This window comes from Falco cherrug, chromosome 5 (genome assembly GCF_023634085.1).
Source record: "Falco cherrug isolate bFalChe1 chromosome 5, bFalChe1.pri, whole genome shotgun sequence".
NCBI lineage: Eukaryota > Metazoa > Chordata > Aves > Falconiformes > Falconidae > Falco > Falco cherrug.
Window position 1 is genome coordinate 22,008,674 of NC_073701.1, and position 17,992 is coordinate 22,026,665.

The window sequence follows — 17,992 nt, forward strand, 5'->3', positions numbered from 1 at the left end:
GTGATAGATACATGGATCATTTGGGATCTGTTTGCATAACCCTATTTATTTTCATAACAGTGCTATGAGACATTGCTGCTATTTCAGAAAGAAATGAGGCATTGAAGGGATGACTGCCTTGCCTGAGGTCAAACAGGAGAACTTGTGGGTAGAGGAGGAAATTGAAGTCGTTCCTATCAGTGCCTTTGCCAGACCCTGAACACAACCAGGCTCAGCGTCTGGTGCTGTGCAGTTTTGCCAGTCTCCTAAGTCATCTTTGGTTTTTGAAAGACTGCTTTCAAAGTAGTCTATCTGCTGTGGTGAGCCGCAGATAAATGTTATGTACAAGGTTAGTGTATTTCTTTACAGACTAATGGCCTTCAAAGCATATCTGACCAAGGGATGTTTCTAGATTATTAGGAAGGGGTAAGGATTCCATTGAAAGAGATATTTTTTTCATTCAGTTATTCTGCAGATGGACACTTTCTCTGAGAGATGGATGCCTCGTTATCACAATTATTGTCAGAGCTGCAAAGTTTATTTTACTCTCACTCTGCCCTCTCCTAGTGACCTCTGAGTCTATGCACTAGATTAGATCCTGATTTTTCTCTCAGTCCTTTTTAAGATCCAGGACCCAGGTAGTTACTTGAAAGCACTGAATTGTCTATAATGATACTTGCAGGAACACTGCAAGTTATTTCATCGCCTTTGTGAGTCAAAGGCTCTAACGTTGTCTTCTGGTCAGTTGAATTAGTTCCAGGAGAACCATATTTTTGCTTGTTTGGTACCTTTGTACATTTAGGAACGTGGTTTGCTGATCATTTATGTTTTCTGCTGTAGTTATTGTTTATCAGAGTTTCCCGTAATGTTGGTAGTTTGGTCTGCTATTTTATTGTGAACCAATAGTGGTACTTCACCTTCCCATTTTATATGAACATAAACATTTTCCTAGGGACACTGATTTCTTCTTTCTTACTAGTATTGCTGGTGAACATAGGAAATAATCATAATATTTCCTATTTACTGTGCTTTTTATTCACTTTTTTAAATGCTCTTGAAAAAGAAATTTGAGGAAAATAATTGGGATAGAGGTGTGTATCTCAGTGGGCTTGTTCATTAAGCTCATGACAACCTATGTAAGCTGAGACAGTTACATTATCAGTGATGCGTATGAAATCCTGCAGCATGGAGAGTAAATGTAAAGCCAAATGCAGTCTTGTAGTCTTACTTTAAAAAAAACATGAGTGTCCATGGAAGTGTGACAGTTTATGTAAGAGGTATGTTTATGGTATGTAAACACCAAGACAAAAGTCACCACCTCACTTGGGAGAAATGTCCTTTGCATTTCATGGCAATCTACCATCAAAACCTTTCTTTCAAGTCTCTTTGTTTAGCAGCTCACTTAAAATATCTCTGTGGGAAGTTGTTTCCCCTCAAGCACAGCGTTTGTGCTCCAAGTTAGTGTCGTATTTATCTTTTGCCAACTGGTATCTTTCCTGCAGATCATGAAGAGTTTGATAATGAAGAGATGCAGTTGCCAGGTGTTCATTTTGCAGTGGCCAAAGAGATGTCATAATTTTTGAGCAAGAGCCAGTATCTCTTCTACCTCATTTCATATCAAATGCTCTTTAAAGTTGTCATCAGACCAAGACTTTTTGATGGCTTTAAAAAAAAAAAGTTGTTTCCTGTCCAATCCAACACTGATCCAATCCCAAATTATGGGATGCCATTTATTATACAAAACCGTACTGAATAGTTGTCAAAGGATGATAGGAATTAAAAGACCCCAGTTTCCCCATGATTTTTTTTTTTTTTTTTAAGAAATGGGGACTAATTCTTGCTAATACCAATTTAAATAAGTAAATTCTGTCTGTAAATTTCTCCCTCTTCCATCCTAATGTACTTCTTGCTTTCTGGCAAGATTCTAGCAAGGTGGCTTTATAAATCCAATAAAAATATAAATTCTTTACTGCCTAGAAAGAGCTAGTTAGATGACTTGTAATGGGATTTTAATAGGCAGCTGTTTGACTCTGTGTAATAGCTGAGCTCATGAAAGGAAACTGGCAAAAGACCTGCTTGAAATTTGCTTTTCCAGTCTTGGATACCTCATTCTCCCTTTTGGGTGAAAACTATTAGTTGGTTCTCTCTTCTCTCTTAAAATGAGTCTCCAGAAAACATCCAAACCACAATGCTGTTGACAAAATTGAACCTGAATGCTCTGCAGCCCTCTTGGTGAACTCCTGTCACTGTACAAACAGGAATGTGGTGCTAAAATGTTCGGAAAGAGGGTAAACAGGAAGCTCGGTGTCTGTTTTAGCGTAATGAGAGCATTTCCCAGCATTAATGCTGGTTATGGTTGTACCCAATGTCTCTTTAATGCTAACTACCTGCCATAGTTTGAATACACATATTCCCTTTTTTTGATGCTGAAATGTATTTGAAAATACGTTGTTCCCAGTTTTTTTACAGTGATCAGGAATTAGGGTTGATACTGTTAGCACTTCTACTCAAACATAGTATTTTACTTACATTAAAAATAGATCAGATCATACAGAATCTAGGTGTTTTTACATCATGCAGCCTTAGTGTGTTGAAAAAAGAGCTTTGGGACCTCTGTTTTTTTTTCTTTAAAAACAAAGATTTTCTGGGAAAAAATAAGAAAAAGAAATCTAGTCCCAGCAAGCTTTTCTGATATATCCAGATTCTTAATAAGTGTGTATCATCATTGCTTCAAATAATTTGAAGGATTTGTTCCAATTTATGTGAGTTGAGTATTGCAAGTTTATTCTTAAAAGAAAAAAATACGAGGAAGAAGGAAAAACAAAATCCAGAATTGTTCACTGTTCTGATAGCTGTCAACAAATTAATGAGTACATGTGTCAGCAGTGACCTTTACCTTCTTTTCTAAGCTAGCCAACATTTCTTAAGCTAAAATAAGTAAGTTCCTTTTTTAATACCTGCCATGATTTAATTCTTATTGTTCTACAGTGGCAAGTGTTCTCTGCATTCACCTTATGAGCTTCAATCCATTGTCAGTTTTTTGTTTGGGTTTTGTTTTTTATTAAACCTCTTTCTAAGTTTCTGTCTGGATAGCTGCTTTGAAAAGAGCTCATTGCTTATGTGGTGTCACATCGTATATTTTGTAGCCAGCACTCTGTTCATTATTCGAAATAAGAAAATAAGAATAAATCACTGTGTGAGTTCTTTAGTGAGTAAGAAGAGGTAATTATTAGCACTGGTTTTCCTTTGTTTTAAGTTGCTGATGTATATGAAATTTCAGAGTGATGTGTGAGGCAGTTACTTTTTACCTTTCTAACAATACTATTTGATGTGATTTACTCCATTTTCCTGACAGCAATTGCTGGGAGAGCTTTCAGAGGTAACAAAATTACTCTTCTGGTACTGAAACTCAAACCTGACTCTTTTGGACTATCTAGTCACCAAATTCCAGAGCGCATGCTAGCTTTATTTGTAGCAATGAATAGAAATGATGGGATGAATTTGTGGATGTCCTCAAAAGATCTGGAGTTAAAAAAAAAAAAAAAAAAAAGTCTTAAAAAAAGAAATGTTAAATGTGATTCAAATGTATAATTGGCTTTTGGGCACAATTCAACAAAATGTGAAGTGTATTTCAATGTGGTTTCATCTCTAAATTTAGAATTTGAGTGATGCTTCCAGTTTAATTTTTATTTTCACTCCAGCAAGTTGTTTTGATGAGGCTTGTGATTGCAGTAGAACATGGTTTTGAAACTGCATCAGTAGCGTCAATTGACAGCTATGTGTAGTGTTGAGGTGTTGCTTTTTCTGTATTATGTTTGTGGTGATGTGCAGTTGATGCCTTGGTTTGTAATGAATCCTCTCTACCATAAAAAAAAGCCCTGCTTTTTCCTTGCATGTTGTTCAACAAGGTCAGGGCACACATGAAGGTAAGTTGTGGGGATAACAGTCTAGCAAATGGAATCTGTGAACAAGATTCAAAAACTATTTGGACTATCATTAGAACATGTTAATATCTGTGAAATTTTTAAATTCAATAACAAGATTTTGGGTATCACAATTAATTATTTATGTACTATAATAACTAGTAGGACACTCTTTCCACCAAAGGACAGGTTTCTTTAATACACATTATTCTGCTTGTTCTCTTCTGTATTATACATTTCACTTTTCTTGGCATTTGGCATTTGAAAAAGCATTTATTGTCTTAATATTGAAGTAGTAGAATACAGAAAAGTCAATCGTATGTTTTGTTTTTTGGTTTGGTTTGTTGTTTTTTTTTTAATCTCCCTACAATGCACTTCACAAGGTGGACACAAAATAATTGAGATTAATGCCCTTGAACAGCTAAATACTAAGGAAAAAAATAACCCCAAACCAAAACGGTTTAATGGAGGATGTATTGTAAGACTATACGTTTGCTTCAGTAGCTGACTGCTACGGTTTAAGTGAAAAAATTATCTAAGGGAAACAGAAGACTTTTTTCCTATGCTCAATTGACTGGCCATAGAAGCTGATGGGATAAATTTTCTGCTGGTGTAACACAGTGTAGCTTAGCTCTAATGGTCCCAGTTTATATTCCCTACAAAATGCCTTGTCCATCAGTTACTGAGTTGGGGATTCCGGTATAAGGGCAGTTGCTGATGTTTAATGAAAGTTTGAATGTTGTCAGGGCGGTGAGCTGCTGCTCAGATTCTAACATACAGCTCCTACAAATATTTCCTGACTTCATCTGCCATAAACCCTCTGCCTCCAAGGAAATAGGGAAAGGTATTTCAGGAAAGAGCAATGAATCTGGGGAATGTACTCATCTATTTTCATACCAAAGTAAGCAGACTTTTTATAACCAAATATGAGGCAACCCTATTGAGCAAACAAACTTTAATATTAAACTTTCAAGCTGTGTTAGTCCAAAACTGCGGAGAGGGAGCACTGTTAAAACTGTGAGATGTGGAGTTTCAACTGTTTGAAAGAAAAGGGTAGCATAGGTTGCTTATGACTTTCTGGGCTTGTCTGTCATTGGGATTGCTTTGGGGAAATACATCATCTCCCTGTAACTGGTGCCATTCTAAAGGCAAAGAAGAAAAGAAATCATTCCCCAAAATTATTCTTGAGACACCTGCTAGTGGGTTATTTGCAGCAAGATGATTTACATGTTGTTAGAACATTGTGTAAAGCGAGCGGGAAAGAAACTATAGCCCTATTCCAAGAATTGTGGGATTTGGAGTTTGAGTTTTTGTAATTGGATTATTGCACTGAGGTGGCATGTAGTGATCACGCAAATAGATGAAAAGGCACAACTGAGTGGGCAGGAGGAGCAGGAACCTTTTAAATGGTGTCTGCAGTTCAAGAAACAATGTGTTATCCCAACCTCAGTGACGTTTGTAAATTAAACTATTAGTCAGGCTTAGGTGTGGCTGGATACATTCATTTTTCACTTGTTTTACATTACATCTCTAAAATACACATTTTTACACTGATAAAGTCCAGCAATTCCAAAATTTTGGAAGCTGTTTAAAAGTGCCAGGTAATAGAAGTTTGGGATTTAAAACCAATTTCATTTACAGAACTCTTCTGTTTGAAAGAAAGAAGCGTGTTTCAGATGATGCCATTGCTGTGGATTTTGTGTCTGACAGAGAAGGGAATTGATGCCAAATCAAGTTTTGGCAAATTTTATAACTATATGTGGCAATTAAGGTGTGTCCGTGTAAGAAATGAAATCAGTTGGTGCAAAGCATCCCAGCATTTTCTGCAGAAACCTGAGTTTATCTGATGTCTTGTCCATGTTTTGGTGTCAAACTGGGTGTCTTTGCATCTTTTCAGAAACAAAGGATGGACTATGTTGCAAAACAACCCAGTCCAGTTCCTGCTACTCCTTCACCACCTCCAACACCTGCTCCCGTCCCTGTGGCTGTCCCCCTCCCTCCCAGTGCCCCAGCACCTATACCGGTTCCCGTGCCCAAAGCGCCATCAGCCATCAGCCGCCAAAGCAGCACGTCTAGCGACAGTGGTGGTAGTGCAGTGCGAGACAGTCAGAAGCAGAAGCAAGTTCCTGTGGATCGTAAGTTTGTCCAAGAAGCAAGAAAAAAAAAGTAGTTCTCCCATTCCTCTGTTTTGCTTAATCCTTAAATTCCTTAAAACCTTGTGTTTCAGATAAATGTTTATGAAATGTTTAGCTTTAACCCTATGTTTAAAATACACATTTTCTATGTATGCATGTTCTGACCCTCGCTAATCACAATGGTAAGTAGGGAGAAAACATTTCAGCGCTTGTTCCAGTCCTAAATCCTCTCCTTTTATGACTGTCTGGGATCTTCAGTCAGTGATTTTCAACAATTTTCAACACTGTAAATGTCTATGCTAGTATTCTGGCTAAAGTATATTTTCCACCTGAACTCACTGCCACATTACAATCTAAATTGCTTTTCAAATCAGTTATGCTGTTTTTACACTTCTCTCCATGGTCATCCATATTTCTAGGGCATTTGCATCAATCTGAAACCTGTATCCAAGGCTTGCAAGAAGATTTACAGGTCTGGCTGATGCATAGGAACCATGTTATGATGCTGTTGAAGGAGACATCTTTTAATCAGGTCCCCTTAGCTTGGTCAAAGCAACAGCAACTGGCAGGTCATTGAGTAAACTTTCGTGTCCTTGTTTTAGGAGGATGAGAGAATGTACTCCATAGCCCTTTAGCTGGAAAAAGTGGTAGCCTGCATCCAGCAGTGTCTGCCAGTCATGAAAAATTCTGATTAAGACCACCTTGTGAATATAAAACCTAGCTGATGCTTCTACTCTTTATCAACTGAAAACCAGGTTAGGTTAGGAGAACGTATTTAGTCAATAATTTCTGTCCTAAATGCACTTTAAGCAATGTGATTGCTTGGCTTAAAAATAACTGAAACTTGTAGGCAAGCATTTGCTATAGCTTTTAAAATAATAGCTGTTAAAATAATGAGCCTCTTGCAGTTCAAGAGTTGACAGCATTTCCCATCCTTTGCCTCCCAGCCTTATCAGAAAAACCGTCTGAGTTTTTCATCACCCACTCTTCCATCTGAGGTGAAAACTAGCACCAAGGGCAATCCTTTCTGCAGAAGGGCTGCTTGAACCCCCTGTCCCCAGTGGATGGCAAGCATGCCTGCTGGGATAACCACACTCGGTGGAGCCTGCGTTGACATTGCCTAGTGGCAGACAAGCTCTCACCTAAGCTCTGAACTCAGGAAGGCTCTGGGATCTTTCTAATACCTTCCCCAATAGACTGGCCGGCTGGAAATTATAAATGGAGAACAGCCTGGTAGGACGAACAGGCTTCACTGCCATTTCCCAAAGCAGCAGTAGGGCCAGCTTCTGCCTGTGTCCTGTTTGGGGCAGTTTGTTACTTAAATCAAAACAGAAACCTGAGCAGTTATAAAAGATGCAGAAAGTGAGGATGAATGTCACACACAAATTATCATTTTATTTCCACACGAGAAGGACATTGTGTGCTGTAGCAAGTATGTTTCATTGAATTCATGATGGCCTTCTGTATCCATTACAGATGGAATATGTGAAGACCATCCTGGCTCCAGGTGCAGGGTGTGAGATTTGAAGGGCTGATAATAGACTAAGTGGTGACAAGACATCTCTTGCCCTCTCAGCCTCCGCTGAGGCCTTGGGCCATGCACGAGAGCTCCCAGGAGCTGTCACTCAAGGCCAGTTAACGGGCTTTGGGTACCACAGTCCTTGCAGAATAGCTGCCTCTGGTATGGGCAGCCCTACCCGTACACCTGCTGCCCAGGTACCCACCTGAACGCTGCAGAGAACACACCACATAGTACCTGCTTCACACTGAGGGTACCTTGTTTGTTTATGATAATGCATCTAACAACAGTAAGAATCTGTTATCTAACAGCTAAATATTTATCTTTTCATATAGTCTTGGTCTAGATAAAATGTAAGTCTTTCAAAATCTGTGTAAATAGAAGGAAGATAGCATTTTTCTCGCTCTCTTCCTGTTTGGGAAAACAACTGGTACATGCTTTGATTACATTGTCTAAAGGCTTTACTTATATATCACATCTCAGACCTTCACATATCACTGAACACATGTCATTTTGGCTTCAGATTCACACTCCAGGGGAAAAAAAACCTCAACACAATAGGGCCTGAATGCCTCAAATATTTTACTAGAGATTTTGTCCGCTCTCAACCTGGGGCTCTTTTGTTAAAGAAAAAAGAAAATGGTTAAACACAGTTGGTTCTTTTTTGTTGTGGTTAACAAATAAAAAATCCTAAAAGCTTACATAAAGCTTGTTTCTATTTGTCTAACTGGCTAGAGATGTTGATCAATGCAGAGGCTTTGTGAGAATATAAAAAAAAAAGTAGAGGAAGAAACATTTTTGCTATCTTACCATTTTTTTCGTATTGAAGTTGTGGTGTTTCCTTCTGTTGCTGTCAGTGTGATGGGGTAAAGGGAATAGCTTTTGCCATCTGAGTGCATCAGAGGAGGTGCTGTAGTTACTGTTTGTGTATCAAAGTGAGAAGGTTCAATAAAGATGACTAAAAATATCTTGGTAAGGAAATCCTGAGAATTTTTGAGATCATTTAAAGTTGTGTGGCAAAGGATTTTTATAGCTATTCCAGAGTTACTGTGTGGAGAGTTTAATTGTGTGAAATCAGTATCTTCTCTGTGACCAAAAATAGATTTATACCCTTTTGGATTCTACCTATTTTTGTGAAATTATCCATAGAACTTTTCATGTGCATTTTAAACAATTTTCAGTGTCTTATAATTGATTTTTTTGAAATGCATGAAAAGCATTTCAGTGTGTTGCCTGTTAATGACCAGCAACTGAACTAAATGTTTCAGACAAATGGGTTCTGTGGGATAGCAAATTTACAGGTTTAAAAAAAAAATAAATAAAATTCCCAATTCCTGTGTCTCTGGTGAAAGCAACTTTTTTTTTTTTTTTTTTTTTTTTTCCTACTCCCTTTTTTAATGGAAAGTGTGACATTGTTTCAGCTAACCTGTCACTTCAGGCTTGGAATGAGTTCAAATTTCTTAAAACCCCTTCAAAAATGTGATTACCATAATAGCTTATTAGATGTAAGGTGATACGTGTCAGCAGCAGTGAAATTTTTTTGCTTACATTCAACTTTTTAGTGCAAATGAGCTTTCAATTAAAAAATGTTTGTGGAAAGTGCTGCCTTTTCACAGTGTAAGCAATATTATATTCTTCCTCATCATTTTTGTTTTCATTTTCAAAACGGCAGAATTCTATTTGAAGAAAAACTGACCGTGACAATAGAATAACCCTCTGTACCCACTTTCTTCTGCAGCTTGAGTGCTGTCAGACTGATCTACACCTCTGTGCAACATCAAGCTCATCTCCTCTTTGTAGGGTCTCAGTTGAATTTGGGGTCGTTTTGGTCAGGTTTTTTCTTTGGTTTTGCAAAGAGAGGAGTGGGAATATTGAAATCTTCCCTGGGGAAAAAGAAGAATACTAATTTGGTCAGATCTAGTGCATGAGTCTTTAAACTTTTTTTTTCCATTAAGATTTGAAGAATTTCATTTTCATAAGAAATTGCCTGGCTTTGATAAAGCAACCTTGAGAATAACTCCTGTGGGTCATCTCTCTCTCTAGGCAGGAAATCACAGATGGAGGAGGTGCAGGATGAACTTGTTCACCGGCTCACCATCGGCCGGAGCGCTGCCCAGAGGAAGTTCCATGTGCCACGACCAAACATCCCGGTAGTGAACATCACTTACGACTCTTCACCTGAGGATGTGAAGGCGTGGCTGCAGTCCAAAGGATTCAATCCTGTGTAAGTTTAAGGGCAAATGTAAAAAAACTTCTTAAAATTATTTTCTTGTCAATAATTAGGATGTGTTCTGCCTGCTTTTTAAAATTAAGCTGCCTTCTGAAAATCAAGACACGTCAGCTGCACCCCCTTGGAAAAAAGAATTTGGTTTTACATATATAGTCACATGTATATTTATGTACATATATATGATTTATATATACACCTATATATATATATATATATATATATGGTTTTAGATCTATAGAGATGTAGATATATTTAGGAAAAAAAATTCTATGTATTAGCTTCCACGAAAAGGTACTGGTTTTAACAGGCATTTAATGGATTTCAAGACTCCTTTTGCATAAAGTTTTGTCTTGATTTAGTAGCCCTACCTGAGACAATGTAGGATGAAGACAACCTACTTCTCTCCCTTGGCTAGTGTATTTTTGCTTATTTCTTTTTGTTCCCTTGGTGTGATCTCAGGACTGTCAACAGCCTTGGTGTGCTGACAGGTGCTCAGCTTTTCTCCCTCAATAAAGAGGAACTGAAGACTGTTTGCCCAGAAGGGTCTAGAGTCTACAGCCAAATTACGGTACAGAAATCTGCTTTGGAGGTATGTATAACCCTTCTTACTAACCTAATGCTGGCTCACCACTTTTATACTATATATAGAAGTAAATAGCTCTTTCTCTGCAGCAGCTGTTTTTTCCTCAGTTCCCATCATGTTGATAAGCATTATTTGTACCTGAGTTATTTGGTATGAATCCTTTGAAACAGCATCCGTCAAAACACCAGGTGGGCTCCTTCCCCACTTCTAAAGAGGTCCACAAAGTGTTAGAAAAAGTACATGGTAGTACTCAAGTTTTAAGACATTGTGTGCTGTAATCAGACTGCAAGAAGACAAAATGAGCCAAAAAGGGCTTTGGGGAAAATAGTAGGAGAGAGTACAATGCACTTTTTCTTGCTTCTTGCTCTTCCTGGGACAAACAAGTAGTCCTGGTACTTTTGGTGGTGATGAGTTAGTTTTGCTTTATCTTTGTAGAGGAGATTTGATTTATTAGACGTGAGAAAGTGGTAGAGTGAGTTCACTGTTGTATCTCAAGGCCTTTCATATAAAATGCTGGGGCATCTGTACTGGTGGGTTCCCAAGTATGGGAAAACATGTTTGCATGTTTGACACTGTGCTAGCAGGATTGCTGAGCTAAAGATAAAAATTTTGTATCTCTGTATTCATTGCTCTGTGGCAGTTTGCTTTAATTATAGCACTATTGTTCCTTAAGCAACTTAAAAGCTTGTATACAGAGTTGTGCTAGGGAGAATGTTTACCCATTTTAAACCAGGAGAATTGCAAGTGGGTCTACATCTTTTTTAAAAACCTGCTGTGGGAAGTGGAGATAGGGACTTGATACTGTCTAGAGGTGAGACTAACCCAAATGAGAAGCTATATTCTTTACATTCTGTGTAAAATAAAATCTTGAAGAAGTTTAAAATGCATTTCTATCCCCTCATGAAGCAGGGACTGCCTTGCTTGAATGATTTTAAGCTTTGACTACCAGGCATATTTTTAAAGACAAGTTTATGATGGATGTATATTTTACGATTTACCTGATCGGTGTCGTTCAGAGAGCATTGCTTTCTAACACGGTTAAAAATGCTTTATTCCCTTCTTCAAGCCCTGTTTTCCTGTGAGAGGAAAGGAGAAATATTTCACTTTTATTCTTAGGAGTATATGTCACTACAGTCGAAAGCAATCCATCGTTTTCTCATGAAGATACATGTGTATTCTCCAGCTTTTCTGGAATGTCAACAATCTTATTTCAGTTTCGTTAGGCTTCTGTGTACTAAGATGGAAGTGTCTTTATGGTGGAAGTCAGCTTGAAAAGCAGAGATGCACTGAATTGTAGAAGTCTGTCCAGTTTTTTCCTTTGGACTGATGCTCTGCTTGCCTCTCTTAGGTCCCATTCTGCAGGAAAATGAGCAGTTAAAACTTGTCTAATAAACACTTTACAAGTGTTAATAAAACAGGTACTGAGTGTTTAACAAGGTCATTGGCTTTTGTTAGTGAAAAGGTAATTGAAATATTTATTTGTGCTTCAGTTAAATAGCTCATGAATTTCAGAATTTATGCAATTCATGAGTGCTTTAGCCTGTTTGCTGAATTACCCAAAACATTTAAGTTGCATCTTCCTTTCTGTCCTTATAGTATTTCTAGTCACAGAGTTCAGGAAGACTGTACTTGTGTAAGAGAAGCTATAGGGATGAGTATCACAGCCAAAATGTCTGTGTGACCTAGCAAAGATGAGCTTGCACATTCCAAACAGGCCTATTTTCTTACTGCTCAAACTACAAATGCTTCTAATAACAGAAGCATTTAAGCACGCAAATACTTGTGCCTCTGTCAGGCCTATTTTACCATTGAATACTTAGAAGCACTTACTGGGTGATGGGTTTGTCCTACATGATTAATCAGTGATAAATTTTCATGAAGTTCTCTGGCATCCCTCGTGTAGTTCTCGTGGTGTCATATTGCAGTACATGGCCTGGGTGTTAAGTGCAAATAGCCAGAAACAGAGCAATTGCACACACTTTCTAGCATTACAGAGCTCCGTGCATCGTCTTTGTTTATTTCCACTCGGGATCTTCCACAAGTGTTTCTGGATTCATACCGTTTCTGCAAGCTAGTGCAAGGCCTGCATCTTGGGTACATTTGGATGCTCCGAATACAGACAACCAGATCTTCGTCGTTGTGCAGCTGCAATATTCTTTTTAGTGTTCTTCTACCTCAGGCAGAGGAATTCAGTGTTTTGTAATTGGAATTCCAATTGCTGCTGGAATTTAGTTATTTTACCCTTATGAGGAAAAAAAATGAATAGGTACCACACTTTCAATCCACACTAGAGTTTAAAACATCCAAGGAAGCAAGGCTCCTCCTAATGGAGTTTTGTGGCCTCTGTATATAAACATGACCAAGTAATAGACTGCAAGTGCAAGGAAGGTCTTTGGGGCTTAACAGCTTTCTGGACCTGGGCAAGCAAAAGCAGAAAGACAACTGTGTGAGACCAGTGTGTTAAGACAGCAAAGCGCTGGCCATAGCCAGGGCTAAACACCTCCTTTCTGCCCGAGGCAGCGGTGGTGGCAAGCAGGGGCTCCTCAGGAGGAGGCAGGATGCTCTGCGCTCTTTGTGCTGATCAGAGTATCCCTCTAGGGAACTGTTTTCTGGGGCTGCTTCAGAGACCTGAAGTTCACCTTGTATGCCAAGTACGGTGTGTTACAGCATCTTGGCTGGTCATATATATGGATTTACTTCTTCACTGCAAAGTAAAAATATTAATAGTCTCCATGCTTATGAGTGTTTATGTGTCCATTTCGTTAACTTCCATTGAGCATTTCAAGCTCTGGTGTTGAAAAGCGTTACAGAAGATGAGTAGACACACAATATGCTGAATGCCACATTTGTCATCTCCAGGTGTGATCACTTCAGGTCTGTGTTCTCGTTGTCTTCCTACCCCATCAATGGGAAGCATGGGCACACATCACTTCCAAAACTGAAAATGGTTTCTGTCCAATATATGTGTCAAATTGCCTGGAAGAACAGCTTATTCTCTTTGACACCTCAGTGAAAGGAATGACCCAGGCACAAAAGTGGGATTGAATGGTGGAATTTACTGAAACCTCATGATACGGTTGGTGGCTAAGCTGGGTAAATCACTAAGGCCAAGGTCTAGCAATCTTTTCCAAAAATTGTATTCCTAACAACAGCCCTAGGCTACTTAGCCACGTTGTACCCCACCTCTGAGTAGGATGTGCCTGTTGTCCTGTGTCACATGATGTATTGCAGTTGGTTTAGTTGAGCAGCATTTCAAACTCATCAGTCATGTTGTTATTGATGTTATCAGGAAGGTAAACTGTTTTAACCTCAGCTGCTCAGCCATTTTCAGAAAAATATTTCTACGTGACCTCTGATAAAGCACGTTGTCAAGTATCTGCTGATGTTTTTTATGCATGACTTCAGTAATGGGTGACTGCTGCACTTGCTCAGTATCTGAAACCAAGTGCGCAAGGACAAGATGAATTAAGGCAAATAAAATTGCTCTCTCACCTTCAGAGAGTCAATTATAAGCCCCCTGCTTTGCCCTTCCACTCCGGGAGAAGAGACCAATGGTAATTTACATAGGAGAAGCATCCTAGCCTCCTTCCCTGTGGACACCTAACCTGTCTGCTAGGTAATGGCAGGAGATGACGCATAGTAATGGATCTAATGGGATACATTTAAATAGATTTTATATAATGGGATAAATTTTCAGAATTCAGAATCAATTGAAGGATTTCCCTCTTAACAGTCTTGAGATTTGTTTTACAAATTTCAAAATCAGTTTCTGCTTCCTTATTCAGAGGCTATTTTGAAAGCTAGTTTTGAGGCTTGGAAGGTCATGTAGGCAAATAACACAGCAGCAGATACAGCTCTTGCTTTATAATACTCTGGTTTTATTCAAAGTCATGCACTTTGGAAAGTTCTCCTCCAGTGGATATGTGTCCCGGCCTTGCTAATAACTTCATTTACGTTGTCAGAGCAATCTGTTTGCAGCTAGCTCAGCAGACCGTTTTTTCACCCTAAAGGTGAAATACTTCTCTGTTGCTAATACAGTAATATGATTCAATTCTTATTCCTGTGCTCTAAGTTTGAAACCTGTGTCCCTGAACAACAGCAAATGCATGAGGGTGTATTGTGTAACGTGAGATACTAAGATTCAATCCTTACTTAGGCCTTGGCTAGGCAAACCCGTGTGCATGCATGCATTTTGTGTTGGCATAAATCTAAAACCACCAAGGGTTTATGTGCTTTAGTCTCTAAATACGATTGCTATGATTTTTAAGTGCTCAAGGGTGGAATCCTAAGAAACTTGCTGAGTTTCAACACTGCTTTTACCTAAGCCGTATTTCACCTCATAATCTCCAACGCTTCCAGGGGCTTCTGTAAGAATTAAAGATGCTCAGCAGTGTTCGAAGTCAGGCTGACACTTTTAATAATCTGTAGGTTCTTTTCTGGTCCATCTTTAAGAATAGTATAAATAATTACCTATTTGAAATGTTATTTAATCAGAGTCTTAGATCATTTTTAGTTCTGGAGCTGTTCAGTGAGTTTAATTTGTTCAGACGCCTGTCTTAACAAAATACTAGCAGAGGAACTTCATCACATGTCAAAACCATAAGTAAACTCTTTTTCTTTGTTTATAGGCTAACAGTGGTAGTTCAGAATTGCAAGAAATTATGAGAAGACGACAAGAAAAAATCAGTGCAGCTGCCACAGATTCAGGTGTGGAGTCCTTTGATGAAGGAAGCAGCCACTAAATGCGTTTCCTCCTTTCTGTAATTCCATTGTCCATAGCATTATACCATCCATCTTTGCTTTAGGAAGGAGTGAAGGGGAATGTCTTACTATATTGTAAATGTAACTAGCCACCATAAAGAAAATTTACAGTAGTCTCCACAGAAGTACCTGCTGCTTGCTTCTCATCATTACAAATGAACGGATGAGAAATTCAAAGGAGGTTCCTGACATGGGAAGATATTGGCACGTGATTCATTTACACCCAAAGATGAGTCTTGGCTTTATGGAATTAACATAACAGATAAACGGCAACACATCTTTGTGATTCATCTGAGGGAAGCTGAGCGAGCAATAAAAAAGCATTTGAACCCTTCAGTAATAATAAGATTTTGAATCCCTCCTCTTGCTGTAGTGTGCAATTATGTCTTTTTGACTCAGTCTTTCTTGTCATGCATTTGGCTGCAGGATGTTTACTCGAGTCGTTGATGCCAGCGATCAGAGAGGAAATGTTTAGGGAATGAACAGCAGCCCAACATAGACTGAATCTTTCTTGCATCGCTCCCAAGGTGTTTTATTACTAATGATGCTGTTTATAGCAAAATAATACTCTGTACATTGATTTTATCAATACTTCACCCTTGAACTATAATATTGGACAAGAAGGAATAACTAGCAAATAATAATGCAACTCAGCTCAAACAGGTGATCAGATCTGCTGTAGGTAGCCATGAAATAATTCACAGTACATTTTTTTTTTTAATAAACTTGCATTTTTTTGTCTGTAACTTAACCTGTCAGAAGAACGGCGTATAATCTAGACTTCTCTGTGTGTTGATCCCCAATGTCAGTTTTTCCGTATGTAAAAAAGCTAGTGTTCCTTTATAAATGTAATCTTTTGGAAAAGTGATTCCTGGAGGCAAAAGCGGGAGAAAAGAAAACATCCCTTCCAGGAAGTATTATTTTTGAAGATGCAATGATTTTTGTCACAAAATGTTCTGTTCTTTCACATGGTTGTGTGATTTTATATATAATACATGCATTATATATAATATCACTTAATTTAGACAAATTTAATCATCTAGTTTGATTACGTTTCATAGTGCCTTTCACATGAATCAGCTTAAAGTCTGCAATAAACGGTATTTCTTGTCTGTTAAATAGTTGTATCTTTGTAGCTACAAAGATGGTAATGAAATAAGAAAGTGTTCTTGATTTCTGCCATTAGTTTACTCTTCCTCTGCGTACAAGGCAAAAAAGGATCCTATTCATTTTTCATAAAAAAAAAAAAAATCTTAATAAAGGTGTTTAGTGCCATTTATTGAACATGTCCTTACAAATACTACTTCTGTGTGTTGGTTATGTGTCTATGTATATTTTTAAATTTAATATATATTCTTTATGCCTGTGAAAAGTATGTAGGTTCTACACCTGTAGTCTTATCCAGAAATGTGTCAAGAAGTGACAGATCCCAAACTGAAGACTCCAACTGCCATAGCAATCATGAAGAAATGGATCCCAGTGAAAGAAGTGATGATTCTCGATTGCTTTCACCCTATAGGAAACTCTTGAACCAGCACACCTGCATGTTAACTGCATCCATTCAACTATATACCTAGCTTTAGGGGGGGAAAACTGCCTGTCTCTGCCTGTCCTATCACTAAAGGTCAATCCCAGACTTCCAAAGGCTTGATGTATTCTCTGATTCACACTTGAAATTTCCTCTTTCCTACCCTCTCTAGTAAGTGTCCATACCTAGCCCGAAGAACGTTCATTGTACAGCAAAGGCCCCTATGCTGGGTGGTGAATGACTAAGAAACCAAAGGAAGATCTGAAGGTACTCTTGCAAAGATGCTTCATTACTTGTAAGTACAGGAGTAGGAAAAATTTTAAAAAGGGCTTTTATACTTGTATTTAAAATTAGAGCCATAGTCTTTTCTCATGGAAGGTATATCTTCCATAAAAGGCACTGTGGTGATTATCTGCAGCTCTGTTCCCTTGTTAATTGCCAAAATATGAAATCAATATTCATAATCTGGAAGCTTATTTTGGCATTCAGCATATGGTTTGCCTGGAAGGTGGCATTAGTTCTGAGACTCTTCAGACTTTGTGGAGGTTGGCATGTCTTGGAGGAAGCACCCATGTTTCATCTCTGAGAGAAAAGAGGTGGCTTCACAAGTGTTTTTTTGAAGCTGGGATTCTGTGTAGCTGTTAAGTTGTACAGAAGGAGCCAGACAAGTTTGAATGTGGTCATTGTGCTCAGAGGTATATTTGGAGATGCTTGGGAGGAAAACAGGAAACCCACTCCATATACTTAAGGGATAAGCAGCATAATCTGAGGTTTGAGGGTTGGTTGGTTTGTTTGCTTCTGGTTTTTTTCATAATTTTTAGATTAACTACTAATGACTTCACAACCCAGTACAACTCAAGTTGTGTTTAACCCTTTAACTTTGCTGAACTAGACTTTATGATTTCTGTATTACAGTCTGTGAAATCTGAATGGCATTAAGGCAGATATTTCCCTTTTTGCTGAAATTTCCTTGATTGTTTAAAGCACTGCAGGGAGCTTCACCCCTCTGCTGCACAGTTTTTGCGTTTTCAGCTTGTTGGCAGTTATGAAAAATCAAATACAGATCTTATTTGGGGTTCTCCAAACAAAAATAAAATGTGTTCTTCAAAATTTTTAGTATCTTAAATGAAAACAGTGGTTAAATGCAGTGTTCCATTCAAAATGTTTTCTTTAGGAATTGAGAAGGATTTTATTTTTTTACACTAATATTTTAGAAAGGTGTGATACATGAATAGTGTCTTTGAAAAGGAAACAAACCAGTTTTTTAAATGTCGAAAAAGCACCGTATTTGATGTGGAAAAAGGAGTCATGTTTGGTAACATAGGAACTACTTT

The 17,992-nt window shown here is 38.2% G+C and overlaps 1 protein-coding gene across 11 annotated transcripts in view; it reads left to right on the forward strand.

Moving 5' to 3' along the window:
* EPS8 (epidermal growth factor receptor pathway substrate 8) overlaps positions 1 to 16,249 on the forward strand; it is a 140,669-nt gene extending 124,420 nt beyond the window's left edge. For all 11 annotated transcript variants that reach the window (XM_055711439.1, XM_027807624.2, XM_055711440.1 and 8 more), the window contains 4 exons: positions 5,800 to 6,037; positions 9,600 to 9,780; positions 10,246 to 10,375; positions 14,998 to 16,249. In XM_055711439.1, the coding sequence (XP_055567414.1) occupies positions 5,800 to 6,037; positions 9,600 to 9,780; positions 10,246 to 10,375; positions 14,998 to 15,111 (663 nt within the window). In that variant the 3' untranslated portion in view covers positions 15,112 to 16,249. The remainder of the gene's footprint in view (positions 1 to 5,799; positions 6,038 to 9,599; positions 9,781 to 10,245; positions 10,376 to 14,997) is intronic.
* The last annotated feature ends 1,743 nt before the right edge of the window (positions 16,250 to 17,992 follow it).